This window comes from Pelmatolapia mariae, linkage group LG2 (genome assembly GCF_036321145.2).
Source record: "Pelmatolapia mariae isolate MD_Pm_ZW linkage group LG2, Pm_UMD_F_2, whole genome shotgun sequence".
NCBI classification, from domain to species: Eukaryota; Metazoa; Chordata; class Actinopteri; order Cichliformes; family Cichlidae; genus Pelmatolapia; species Pelmatolapia mariae.
Genome location: NC_086228.1, coordinates 27,998,430 through 28,013,490, shown reverse-complemented (window position 1 = coordinate 28,013,490; position 15,061 = coordinate 27,998,430). Strand labels below are relative to the sequence as shown.

At 38.6% G+C, this 15,061-nt stretch overlaps 1 protein-coding gene across 2 annotated transcripts in view; it reads right to left on the bottom strand.

Annotated features, from left to right (window-relative positions):
- spock1 (SPARC (osteonectin), cwcv and kazal like domains proteoglycan 1) overlaps positions 1 to 15,061 on the bottom strand; it is a 109,167-nt gene that overhangs the window by 22,788 nt on the left and 71,318 nt on the right. For both annotated transcript variants that reach the window (XM_063498162.1, XM_063498154.1), the window contains exons 5-6: positions 6,816 to 6,930; positions 2,377 to 2,509 (exon numbers count right to left, since the gene is read on the bottom strand). In XM_063498162.1, coding sequence (XP_063354232.1) covers positions 2,377 to 2,509; positions 6,816 to 6,930 — 248 coding nt within the window. The remainder of the gene's footprint in view (positions 1 to 2,376; positions 2,510 to 6,815; positions 6,931 to 15,061) is intronic.

Below are 15,061 nucleotides of genomic sequence, written 5' to 3'. Positions count from 1 at the left end.
GAGAGGCACCATGAATCTTTATGTTTGTCTCTCTCCTGGGGTTAATGTGGTTTTGATGAAACAGTATTTTAACACCTGACTTGGTCAAGTAAAAATAGAGGTGAGGTGAGGAGAGGAGCCGAGGGGAGAGGAGAGGAGAGGAGAAAGGATGATTTAAGAGGAAGTAAGTAATGGATTTAACTTAGTGGGCCGAAGCCTCTCAGGAGATAAGAGCACTGTCCTCTTAATAGGATATTGAGTGTGTGTGAGAGAGTGTGTGTGGTTATGATGAGGGAGGCATGTAATGTAATAATAAAACATGAATAAGCTTGAGACCAGCAGCTCACTGGTGAGCAGAGTTTAAGTTGGGCCACAGGGACCCATCACTCCAGCAGCTAACTGAACCCCTCCAACTAAATTACCACAGAGAGCAGAGGGATTTCCTAGCCCTCCCCCAGCTTTTTGTTCTTCCTCTTGTTTCGCCTTTAACATGTCTCCTCCTCAGCTCAGTCCCAGCTCACAGGCAGGTTGGTCATTAGCGAGGCCTACGTCTCGGCTTCTGCGGGTCAGGGCACAGACCTTGATAATCGCAGTTTGTGTCATACTGATTGGTTGGAGGTGCAGTTGTGGATTTGGCTGGTGCAGTAAGGATGGAGGTCTGGGTAGGTGCATGGGTCAACAAAACATAAGGATGCGCATGAAAATGTTTATTAGCCGGTTAGCATTATTTATTTATTATTATTTTTGTACTCCACCTCCTACACTATGACCCTAACCCCCAGCAGGTCGTGGCAGACCGCTGCACCTCCTTCTGCCAGAGATTTCCTCCTCTTAAAAGTTTTTCCTTGCCAAGGTTGCCAAGTGCTTGCTCATAGGGGGTCATGTGGTTGTTGTGATTTTCTCTGTATTAATATAGGGTCTTTACCTTACAATATAAAGCACCTTGAGGTGACTGTTGTTGTGATTTTGTGCTATATAAATAAAATTGAGTTCATTTGAATTCTCCCCTCAGTCCTGAACTGGAACAGTGTGGTTAAGAAAATGTATAGATGGATGGATGTTCTCTAACTATAACATAAATGGAAGCTTATGGAGGCTATTTGAATCTACAGCACACTTCAACCACAGTGACACCATGCTATAAAGATCAATGTATGTGTGTATGTATGTATGTACGCATGTATGTTCCCTTCTCCTTCTAGACGAGTGGACCAATCTTGATGAAACTTTGCATTGAAATTGCCTAGGGCACCGTGAGTGCCAACATCTATATAGCTTATACAAAAATTCTATCCAAATCTCACAATCATATATATTTGTACATTTGACAGTTCAATTGAGCAGCCAGTAGAATGTTATAGAATAGAACAAAATGTCAGATTAGGTGTTTTACACTACAATATATCACACAATTATATAATGATCGTAGTATACATATGTTCCCAACAACTGTTTTTCAGAAGCGATATCAGAAAAACACTTCTGCCGCTCCATTTTAGGAAGTATTCACAAACAAAATATTGTATTGGATTAGAGTATGTCTTGAAGTGAGTTATCTTCCAAAGGAGCTGAGGAGATTAACATGCTTGATGTTGGGATGTCCAAAAAATTTTCCAACACACAAAAACATATACTGCTCTACTTTTATTGATTATGTCTCATCAGACAAAATTGCGCTGTTAAGGTAAGTTCCTGACTGAAATGTTGGAATACATTACAGCAAAAGTGACAAAAAGTCTTCAGCTCCCAGATTGCTGCATTTTGCCAATAACTGTCATTAAGACTTTGAATTAGCTGTGTAAGACACTAAAGTGCTGTCCATTATGTTTTACGGTTTCTGTGTATTGGACTGTGTTTCACTGCTGACAACCAAAGGGTTGAATACAAGGACAAGAAGTTAAGATGAACCTGGACGTCAATAAGAATCTACAGTGTGTTATACCAAGGACGGAGCCTCACTTCTTTACGGCATTTTCTGCCCCTGGATATCGATCTTCACCTCCCCCAGCCCTAACTTCTTCTATTCACTTTCTTCTTGACTTATCACAAAGGTTAAACCGTGAAATGTCTTTTCTAATTACATGGTGAGTTTGTGGCTATGTGCGACTTTATGTAGCTCAGGAGGTGCTTACAGGTAGGAGTTAGTAGCTAGAAAGAATCGCACGGGACAGTTTTTCCAAAATGCCCAGTAACATCACAGGCAATGTGATATTCTGAGCAATTTGCCCAGCAGACTATAGGGATCCTGCAGCTCAAAATAAATCAATGCAATGGAGGCATCTGGGTAGGAAGAAAAGGTGACGACTGATGAATTTGAAGAAGAATGAGCACATTGACTATGAGCATCAAAACTATCGATGCTCATATTCCAATGATGTTAACAGAGTTATGTCTCACCTCGGAGGAGTACGTGTGCCCATCAGAACCACAAACAGGAGTTGACTGGAGGGCTGAGCAGAGCCTGCATTTCCCATGAGCACCAGCTTCAAGCCTATGCTTGTGGCCTACACTGCCTTTCCTGGGTTTCACACTGGTGGAGAGAAAAAAAAACATTACAAACAATATTTTAGACAGTTATATGTTTGACTTTTGACATACAAAGTAAAAGATTACACAGAGCCAGAAGCCAAACTTTTAGTAGTACATACAGTATATGGCATAACAACATTTATGTGCAGAGGGAAATTATTGTAATGATCATAATTCTTTTTTTGTCAGAGTCAGAAGAAGCAGATTTTCATTGTTCTGAGAAGTCCATTTCAATAAGCAGTATAATTATGTTTGATCCAAATCTTGCAGCAATTTCTGTCTAAGTGCTCTCATTGAACACCCGGCTGCCTCCTGATCTATCAAGCAGATAATAAAGCTGAAGAGACTCTTGAAAATTCTGTAAATTTCTGTAATTTTTCTCCATTTGGAGAACACTTCTGACCAAGTGAATGTCTGACATGTATAAAATATTCAAGAACAAAAAATAGTAAAAAATCTATTCCAGGAACCCCCCCCCCCCAAAAAAAAACAAACTAAACAAAAAAACAAAATAAACTTTCCCACTGGAATATTAACTTACAAAAGTTTTCACAAATATATTTTTCTGGTCAACAGTTTCATATACAGTTATGTAAACTGGTATGATTTACAGCATACACAGCAAATAAATCGTTGTTGGCTAAATTATCCAGTCCTGAGACTCGTTCATTAAGTGAATTAAACACCTTAATCAAATATACAGACACGCATTACAAAAAAGATACTAAATATAAAAAAATGGTTGGAAAATATCCTTAAACATGCAACTATTTATCCAATATTTTAAAATTTAAATAAACACAGCTCGCAGCTCTCAAATTAAACATGGAAACCATTTATGAACCAAATGAAAAAATACATTCAAAAAAAAAAAAGCAAAAAAAAAAGCAACAAACCACCAAATAAGATCAAGATAATAAAAGCAGAAGATTAAGGTATTACAATCTTCAGTCACCCCACATTTATTAAAACATGTGCAAACCTACATGTAAATACAGTATATATGACAAAAAAACAGAGTTTGTACAATTCTAACAAGCCTGAAAATCAATATTTGTTATGACCAAATTTATTCTTGAACAAAGCGTGACCTCTCTGAGAGAAGCTTTTTTTCAAATTTCTGAGTTTGTAAATAGTCTTCACCTCCACAGAGCCTCCATCGTGTTTCTCAGATGGCAGTAGACACTCACTGTGGTATCTCTCTCCTGACCTCCTCCGTACATATTGACAAGAATCTGAGCTAAAAATGTCAAATTTGGATTCATCACCGTGTAAGACCTGTTACCACTGATTTTCAGTCCACTTCTTGTGTAATCTGGCATACCTCAGCTTAAACTCCCCATTTTCCTTCCTTAAGAATTGCTTCTTGACAGCTATCCTTCCACTGAGATCACTTCTGATGAGGCTTCAGCGAACAGTAGATGAATCGACTGAAGGCCATATTCATCCCTCAGGTCCTGTGTCAGGTCTTTGATGGATTTTTTACTGTTTCTTAACCTGTACTGTTCATCTGTTGTAGATAGTTTTTTTTCAGGCTTGTAACTCCTTCTTTTGTTGTCTACACATCCAGTTCTGTGAACTAAAAAAAAGTACTATTTCATGCCTATCAAACTGCAGCATTTAAAACTGGTTCTCTGCTAAGCTATCTGTGTGAACACAACACGGGGTTATTCTTGAGTTAGGTGCATTCTTTATGTTTGAATGATTCATAGGTCAGTGTTCAGGGGCTTAAAAAATCCTGAAAATCTTAAAAGAAAATGTCAGGTAGAAGGACTGGATTGAAAATGAGTGAACAAGCAGCCAATGTCCAAAGAAAAACTTAGACAAACCTACAGAAAGCCTGGATAACTATTGCTCCTGATTACTTTAAGAAAAATCACAGTCTGGCTCCTACAAAGCAAAATATATACAAAATGAGGGGTCGTTCAAGACTTTGTCCCAGTAATGTACATTTAAATCTATTCCATTATAAAATCATGTTAAGAGCGCAACAAACTAAGCAACAGTTAATGCTGCTAAAGCACAGCAGGCATGCACACATCACTGAAAAATAGCCCATACAATCAGCTAAATCAAGACAAAAGTTCATCACAAAGGCCAACGCTTCCCCTCATCTATCTCCCAATCATTTTATTAGAAGACAAGACAGTAGCGATATTTCCATCTCAAACAGACAAAAGAAAGTGATCTTTATCTCCCTCATCTAGCAATATATTTCAGCTACCCACTGAGAGTTTCCAAGATACTGTAGTCTGTAAAGTTTCTGATTTGACATAAGTACAACCCCGTCACAGCGGGACAGAGGGGGCGAAAAATTATAAACGAGCCTCCATAATGGTTTTTGAATTACAGCTTGGTTGCTAATGTAGACGTTCAAGCCTGCAGCTAAATATTATCACCCAATAAGAAAAGTCAGTTCTATACTCAAATCTTTCAGTTTGAAGAGGAAGACGAAACAGTGCTTGGGATTTTTGTGTTGACAGCTGTTTAGAAAAGGAAATTAATTTGCATAAGGATTTTTGTGTGTGCTGTTTACAGGGAAGCAGTGAGTAAAATCTAGATAAACAGGACATACTTCATCACTGTGTAAATTATTACACAATATGTGTTTGCAAATGTCTGGGGAACCAGAAAGTTTGGATTTGGCCTCTGGAGGGACACTGAATCGGTTTTATGCTAATTAGTGCAACTAGTTTATCTTAAATTCAAAATAATACACATATCATTGTCAAAAGCTCGGGTGAATGATAATACTTGGAAAATTCACAGTCCAGGTGAATAATTTGTCACATTAGAGCGAAAATAGCACTTGTAATTAATTTAATACAAAAGGAGGGAAAGAAAGGATTATAGTCAAGATTCTTATGAGCTAATGACTTGAGGAAATCAATTAAACCCAAGACAGAGACAGAGAAATACTCTGATGTCTTCTTGAAGAAATGCTTCTTGAACTGAAAAATTGAAAACCCTTAAAATTGGCAATGGTTGAAAACACAAACAAATTGGGTGGTGACAGAGCAAACAGATAGTGTGATTAAAATTAATTGGTGTTGGGAATACGTAAGCCAATGTCTGTCATTGAAGCACGCTGAGTTATTACACAGTGCTAACACACAAAACACAAAACGATATTTGTTTGCTTTTGCCTGATGTAATTTGTTGAAACTGCCTTCAGGTAGTTAGGATATTGAAGTTGAACTTGGCATAGCACTTTAAAAGATATATTAAGTTCTAGCTTTTCGCTCTCACTAAATAGCAAGAATTTGATTTAAAGAGTGAGAAAAGTATTAACCCAAACTCCCGCGCTCGCTCTTTTGTAGATGACAAAGACAGTAAGTGTTTCGAAATTATTTTGAAACTGCTCAAAAACACAATTAACGTTGCATTACTATAACCATATTCACAAACCTGTTTCTAATGTGTTGTAAAGACTGCAACAGAGTATGTTGGAGATTCACATTGTCATAGTGTGTCCCTTTCCACAAAAGGTACAAGCTCCAGTATTTTTCTCTATATTAAGATTTCTTTTAGCTTTACATTATTCTTAGGTGCAATTTAGATGCTGGCCATTGTTAAAGACAAACTTAAATTATAACTTATAAAATTATAACAAATCTCTCATTTTTCATGCTTTGTTTTCAAGGAGCCAGACTTTCTTATAATTTTTAAAGTGGTCTTCACCTTTCTGAAGGTCTTTCAAAGCGTTTCTTAGACATTGGCTGCTTTTTCACTAATTTTCAGTCCAGTCCTTGTATCTGTTTCTGTGTTTGTTAAAACAATTAACAACAAAGTGTTCAAGCTTTAAAAAGGCAACTAACTCAAGGAACAAACCACTGTTGTGTCTATACATAAAAGGGAACTTAGCAAAAAAACATTATTTAAAAGTAAAAACAAATTTTGATCCACCATGCAATACCATCTGGAAAGTAATTGGGAACTGCATGATTTTTCTGCAGCGACCTGAAACACTCCTAATGTAGCAACAGCATACCTCATACTGTTCCACACAAAGTGGAATCATGGATTGGCCTCCCCAGAGCCAATGTGGGATGTGGGATCATCTTGGCAGACAACAAAACAGAAGGTGAGCAACATCCAAAGAAGAGCTTTGAATTTCCTTCAAGAAGCCTGAAGAACTATTTCCAAAAATTACTTAAAGTACAAGAAATCTTGCTCGAGAGAGTTCAGGCCGTGCTGAAGAATAAAGGTGGCTGTACCAAATACGACTTTCAAGTTATTTCCTTTGCAAAACATGAAGAAATGGGGGTGGCTGAAGACTTTTGCAAAGCACTGTAACTGACTCTTACCTGTGGCCTGGCTGCTTGTGATTGGTGCAGATCGCCGTCTGGTAGTCATGACTGACACAGAGCTTGTGAGGAGGACAGCGAACCTTCAGGCATGGATCCTTGGTGGCATCTGGTCCTAAAAATGAGAAAGCAGAAACAAACTTCATCTCTGAGCTGCAAAGAATAAGTTATCAGAAACACGTAGAACAGGAGCATCAGCACAATGCAGCGCTGGGGTTGAAAACTGATGCAGCAAAACATCAAGCTCCTCTTTTGGTTTTACAGTTGGTGGGCTCTTATGTTCTACTAACTGAAGCAGGCAGAAAAATAATGAGTTGGAGAAAACGACAGAGGAGAAGAATGGTAAAAGGTATGAAGTAAACGTTGAGTTTTCTGCGTTGTGAGCTGCTTAATGAGTACTATTCTCTCCGAGCGTCAACCCCATCTTCCTCCAAATCAATCTCCAGTGTGACATTATTGCCGTGGCAGCCAGGCACAGCTGGCTGGTGTCCAAGATGACAAAAGATCAAAGCAGCTCATTGACTCTGAGCATTGTGTCATTTCACACTAGGCTAACAGCACAAACCCGCTTTCATTTGACAGACTGAGGAAAAGGGAAAAAAACCAAAAAAAACATAGGAGGCGTGTGAGGTGAAAGCGACAGTGGGAGTAAAAGAAAGAGACAAGAGCTTTTAGCACAAATGGAGTGAGAGAGGCCAGCCAACATCAGCCAGTGCACTCTGGACGAGTGGTCGTAGTAATTCTGTCAATTACACAGTCTGTACCAGATATGTATAAAAGAAAGATGAAAGCCCTTAAAATGGACAAACCCGAGTGACAAGACAAAGCTAATAAAATGAGATCAAAGACGGAGCGGGTTTTTAAACCACATACGGAGACTGCATGCTGTCCCCGCAGTGAGTGGACAAAAAATGATTTCAAATCCTAAGTTAATTAAGAGTGAGTACAAAGTGTATAGATCAAAGCCCAGCATTATGTACAAGTCATTACCATGAGGCTGCTAACATCATAAAACAAGAGTGGCCTTGTCTCCATTAGGAAACTAATGGGTTGTGTTTGAGCCACAGCTGGTGTCTGATGCCAACATCAAGTAGTTTCTGACCTGATCACACACCGCGCTACGGTTTGCATTATACTTTATCATCATTAAATTGTCCAGAAGTCCGAACACGGTGCTGCAATCTCAACAATCTTTGGGGAAAATATATAAAACAGCTATGTATATAAATTGTAAACATGTGCTACTGTGAATATCTGGAGCTGTCAGATATTATGGAAGAGCTTTCTTTATCTCTGAGGAAAATGTACAAACCAAACACTAAAGATGGTGAAGCTTAGATAGTCTCAAGGAAAGAGATTCATAGTCCCCTGTAGACATCTGTCATAAATGAGCAGCACGCTTTCTTTCCTCCTTACAATGCGTGAAACGCATGCACAGATGCAAAAATACATTTATAAGCCTGCATGGCCTCTCGTAATCTCCAGAATGCAGAGAGATGGAAGGTCAACCTCCCTCCTGATAGCTGTCTGTTGTGCAATGTGCTTCTTTTGCCTGCTGATTTGGGGGCCTGTCCTCACCTCCATCTATCAGCGCTGGAAGAAACCCATCTTATTTCACTTAGCTGAAAGATGGCATTACCACTGCAAGGAAATGAGAGATGAGGGAAACGAGGAGAAAGGATGGAGGAAAGAGGGGGTGGATAGGTACCTGGTTAACAGAGGATTGGAGGACAATTTGGGATCATTGGGCGACCTCCACTCTTAGATAAATTGGAAAACAGACACACACACACACACATACAAATAAGGGAGGAAGAGAGTTTATTCACCTAAATACTCCCAATCACAGAGGATCCTATCATATGTAAGTTTTATGTAGTAAACAGTAAGAAGTCACTTTATAGAGACAATGATAGTCCAAATGAAATATTGTGTTCAGCTGGTGTTGAGAGTATTTTGGATAGGTGAAGAATTACAGTAGATAAAAATTAAGTGAAACCAGGACAAGAAAAAACAAGGGAAGAGAGAAAAAGGGTGAATAAAGCAGGAGAAGGTGGAGGAAAGAGGAGCCAAGATAAGGATCAAAGTTTAAGGAAAGGAAAGAAAAAAGATATCAAAAGAGAAGGGAAGATGACAGGATAAAGAGGATGGAGAGAAGGCAGAGAAGAGAAGAAGCGAATAAAAGAGTGCTGGGTGACAGAGAGTTTTATCCATCTATTTAAAGCTTGAGTGAGCAGCACTGGTGGTTAAACCAGCCAATCAATTGTAATGCAGGAGCACTGCAGCACATTTGCCACCTCTCTTTCACTTTCCTCAACAGGAGTCTCTCCTCTGCTTTTCTCAAGTATTTCTCAAGTATAAGTCGAAATGCACAAGTAACAATCATATTGCACTTAGTAAAAGTGATTTTACTTTAAAGTTTTCAATTTTTACCACATTTTTGTAAATAAACCCACTCTCTGCTGCGGATATGATTTTTTCCATAAAGAAACAGAAAGTGCAAAAAATCTGGTCCTCGTCTGTGAGCATGAAGTAAATATGATTCATTGTATGACACGCGCGGTGGATAAACCATGCTTTGCTTTACAACTGAGAGCTCATAAAGAAGAAAAATATGGAGCAAATCATGTGTGTGTTCTTTGTGTGACGCTAACCGTTTCTGCAACAGTCTTACTCACAGACACCACTACTAATTTGTTTAGCCATTGTCCTTGGCCATATGTAGGGATGACTGATGACCCTCGGGTGAAGGGTTACCAGTCTGTTGGGATGAGACAGATGGAAGAGCTGGCAGAGCTGTAGCTGAGGGTGAAGAAGGCACAAGATGCCTGCAGAGCATTAACAAATGTCCTCCGTTTGAATTCAAGATTGGCATATTTATTTTTTTCCTGTCATTTTCAAACATTGTTTGTATATAAACACTAGTTTGTGGTGCTTGTGGCATTGTATTTTGCCATATTTGCATTTCTCAATGCGTTGAATTGGAATGAATACACTGTGATCATTTCTTGGGGGGGAATTCAGCATTTTAAAGTGTACAATAATGGCAAAGTTGAGCTTCCTCAATGGACAAACTCTACGACTTTTAATAATCTGCCTTTGAGAATCTCTTGGCCTACACATACATAAACAATGCATGGCTGTTGTAGTGCTTTGAACACTGCAAACCCAACATCAGCCCCACTCCCATCTGGTCAGATCTGCTTTTATATAGTGTAGTGAGGATCAATATACTCCCTGGTTGGTAGCTCACACTCAGAGAGCACAGCAAACGCATAAAAGAGAACACATTCCCTGCTGAAATCAAATGTTGTGCTGCATCTTAGTAGGAAAGATAAGCTCAACTGAGTGAACATGAAGATCAAAGTCAACCTCTTTAAGCTCATGTATAAATAATATCCATATATGTCTATCTGTGAGAGATTAATAAGCTCTCAGCATACACATAAATCATTGTGTTAATGTTTTGTCTAAGCAGCACGTCTTTTATGCACTCTAGTTTTAATAAATGCCTCACGCATTAATTTTCAGAGGCCATAATAATAAAACCCAATACTTCCATCACTCTGTTCACTATGTTACATATTGTTACAGTATATCTCAAATACCATCTTTCAGCTCTCATATAACTGACAAAAGAATTGAATTATGACTGTAGTGATTCACTTTGTGCTTATATGGCAAGCTTTTAAAGATGCAGTATATATATATATTTTTTTCATACATGTGTGTGTTCTATGTATATCCAGTGTATATCCAAATCCTTAGGGACTAATAAAGTATGCTGATTCTGATTCTGATAACAGTGGGTCTCATACTCATCTGTCATATTTTAGTAAGTTCTAGTGCTATAAGCATTATTTCAAATAACTATAGATTAGATGCATAATGGTTTATTTGCTTATAAAAACAGGCGATAATTAACTTTTCCTGATGTCTCAAGAAAGGTGTCCAATTATAACAATACGTCTCAGTTTTTCCACAGTCATTCAGTCCACTGTGATACTACTCTCTGCTGATGTAACTCAAAGAAATGCTTGGCACTGTTTCTTGGCTCAACCACATTGCTTCGGTGTTGTATGGCAAGCCATGGGTGATGTCTCTTTTGGTAAGAAGATTGTAATACTACCTGCGTGCTGCTAATAATTCAGATCTCTCTGTCTCAGATGCAATAGTTTGGAAAACCAAACTCATGACTTTATGCATTTTTAAAACACAGGGAAAAGTAAAAAAAAAAAAAAAAAGGTAAACAGACTGCTTTTTTAGAGTTCTCTTTTACTTTTATCCACCCAGCAGTTATTACTATGCATACAGTGCTTTTCTCAGCACAAACCCTTTTGATGAACATACTTTTAGAAACCTGTACCTTTCCCAAAGACACTTTGACCAATCCTCTGATTAGTGGACAACCTGCTCTACCTTTTGAGCCATAATTGCTCTAAATTATTCCCTCTTTTTCTGCAATTTTCACACTTTGCAAAGCGTTCTTGTGGTCCACAGATCAAAAGTTTGAAATCCCTGGTTTAGAGGAATATGCCCAGGGGGATACAGGAAGAGGATTTCAGTGATTTTAAGCTCCCTGCTTTTTTTCATGAGATAAAAACTGGCAACTGTAGTAAAGTGATGGCGTTGTTGTAGTTGTAGTCATTATTTAAAAATGAAACTTGCAGATATGGAGGTTTAATGTCCTCAGTCTCCTCATTTTCCAGGAGATCCAATCCCTACATAAATTTTAGCTATTTAATTGCTACAACCCTTCCTGGCAGAAAAGCACATTGTACTTGTGGCTGTAAAATTTTATCACAATTATAGCTGACAGTAAATGACCCTACTTGCTTACGTTTTTGTCTTCGCAAGACTTTTTGTCCCCCTTTTTTAAACTTTAATGTTCCTTAAGAGGCAGGTAAAACTTCCTAGAAAAGAAGCGGTAGAAGATAAAACACTCCTCTTGTGTCCTCTAATACTGGATGAATGCCAGGGTGAAGTGCAGTGATTGGGTAATAAAGATAGAGTCCAATAGTAGAGGCCACAATCCCAGAAAGCCCTGCCAGAGAACAGACCATGACCTCAATTTAATTGCTGTTGAGCTTTACATGGGTCAGCCAGATATTTTTAGTAACCTTTGTGTATGGATGTGTATATTCCTTTATCCATTCTGTTCTCAATTGCTCGCCATTGTTTGTGCTCCTCAGATAAACAGCTACTTTCGGCTGCTCCCTTATTCACTAGAGGTCACAGCAGGTAGCTCTGCACATTTGACATGGCAGATATTTACATGAGATGCCCCTTCCTCACGCAACCCCCGAGTGATGTGTTTCCACCCGGGGTTGAACCAGGGATCTTTGACTTGTTAGGTAAACGTGTTAACCACTTTTTCTTTTTTCTAATAACACATAAGCTTGAAATTAAATAAACAAGAGCTCCAAAAAACATTCCCAAAGGACAAATTCACAACTCTTATTAGAAATATGAGCACCACTTTTAGGCTTTGATACACTAATTAAAAAGGTGTTTCTTCTCTTTTGCCTTAGAGGGTTAGAAATAAAAACAAGACAGGGAGAAAGAGAGGGAGATAGACAAACATATCAATAGGAGATTAAAATCTTCCCTCTATGCTTTGTGAACATTCCTCGGGATCTTACTATTTGGCCTCAAAGAGGTTCTAGAGCAAGGGATGTCAGAGAGGAGTGATAGAGGGATGAAAGCAAGCACAGAGAGCCTCGGGGACAGCACAGGGAAAGAGCAGAATCACCATCCAGAAAATTAATTATTGAAAACATGGGCAAATCATATTATTGTGGATGTAACTGAGGAATGGAAAAGATAAACAGGCTGTTACAGTTTGAATGTCAGAGATGAGACCACATTGGCTTACAGAAGAATAATATCTAGAGAGAGAGGCTATTGACTATCACTTACAAGCTGAATATTCATCACTGCCAAACAACCATTATATGCAAACACACACATACACACTTTATTGTGAAAATCCCTAAAAGAGGACGCTTTGTGAAGCTGTTGCTGGCAGCAAAACAATTCTAAAAGGACACTATGAAAGAAAATAATCAAAGAGTCTTTGAAGACAGCTTCAAAGAAAAGGCACAAAGATGCTTTTAAGGACAACATGCCTACTAGAGGACATTAATTTCTGGTGGAAGTTGTTAATAGTCACGGATGAAACAAAGTTAATGCCAAAGCTACCTAGCCTGTCTTGCTTGAAGCATGTTTATAGTTTTTACTGTTGGTGTGAAGAACAGAGCAAAAATAACATAGAATATGCATGAAATTGTCTAGTTTGGAACGGAGACACACTTTTAAAGTGTTCAAACAATGCTAGATGTAGAAGCTGGGGGGTCATGTTGCATCCTCGCTGAGAAAATAAAAACAGGACGTCAGCTGAAGCAAGTTGCTGATAACAGCTGTTAAACCAAGTTATTAGGCAATATAGCTATGCAGTGATAACTTCAGCAGTTCAGGCCTGTAATATCTAGGTACAGCAGGCTATTGTACAGCTTATAAAGTATTTAAAAAAAACAATGTAACACACAGAGTACAATTTTGACAGGATGGTGGATAATAATTTATAGCTTAATACAATCTGAGGAACCTGTGAATTGCTAATTATGTCCATTGACTCCAAAGATAAGCCATTTCCCTCAAAATCACAAATGTGAACCTCAAGGAAGTACACAATAGTCAGGGATTCATCCTCTGGGGACCATCATGTTTGTCACAATCTTTTTCCAATCTAGCTTCAAAATTTATTTTAATGTATTTTGTTTTTTAAATATTGATGAACAAGCATTTGCATTTATTTTGAAGCCCTGCATCATTACACAGTTTTGTAAAATGCAGTTTGTAATTTCCTTGTTCCTTTTCTTCAAAGCAATGCAAGTAAGAAAGAAAGAAAGAAAGAAAGAAAGATTATAGACATTACACCTGTGGGCACCAGATGCTTGAATGGCAAGGAGCTATTCAGGAGGGGAAGTTTTTCATTTTATTCACTCTAGAATTCTTTTTTAAAAAAGGAAAAACCTTTTTTTTTAATGCTTGTACAATGTCAAGTAGTCTCCTTTCTTCTGCTTTAAAAAGATCCCCAAGGCACTTAACTGGCCATGTGTTGCTGCCAGACAAGTAGCTTGTGTCAGCTTGACCTTTAGTCAATTTCAGGAGAGGTCACAATGAAAGACCACAAGCTTGACTTACAGTGTGATTTTTGGCTCATTGACACACTGTGATCTCGTCCTTTTTTTTCTGTCCACACACACACACACACACACACACACACACACACACACACACACACACACACACACACACACACACACACACACACACACACACACACACACACTTACATACGTGAATACACAAACATGCACACATGCACACAGGACAGATCTGACCTCTTGCCTCACCCTTCAGTGTCAGAGATAATTAAATGTTTCTGCACTGTCCTAGACTGTGGCATTCATTAATCTGAAACTGAAGTGTGTGTTTGTGTGCATGTGTGTGTGCAAGCATGGATAATCTCACACAGATATAGCCCAGTTTTTCCCCTGCTTTTATCTCATCTCCTCTCCTGTTATTAGTAACTAATCTCACCATCTTATTATTGTTCCTAGAAAAAATTACACAAACAGCAGTTAACATAGCCAAATAATGTGTCCTTTATATCAACTTTGCATAAAGTGCGTAAATCAAATAAATATTGTGCTCCATTTAAATGGGAAAACTGAGCCAAAAAACTGAGTTTTTTGGGTCCTACAACTAGGGATGGGTATCGAAAACCGGTTCTTGTTGAGAACCGGTTCCCACTGTTTCAATTCCTTGGAATTGTTTGCCATTTTTGCAAACGATTCCCTTATCGATTCCAGTCGCCCCGAATGACGTCACCACGTTGCGGAGCGTCATTTACCTGGCAGGAAACATGGCGGCTCAAACGCTCAAAAGTTTGGTCATACTTTACGGGAACGGATGACAACAGGGCAACTTGCAATACTTGCAAAGTAGATATTTCATTTAAGGGAGGAAACACTACGAATATGCAAAAGCATTTGCTCACAAAACACGTGATAACCTTAAATGAATGTCGTCTTTTTAATTCCGCTCCGGACTCGTGAATCTCAACCCAGCAGCAGCGGTAACGTTTGCACGTCCTCTCCCGTTAATGCGGCAGGTAAATAATCAACTAACAGTGCATATTATGTTAGCGCGATCTGCCTTATTACAAAACCTGCCATTAC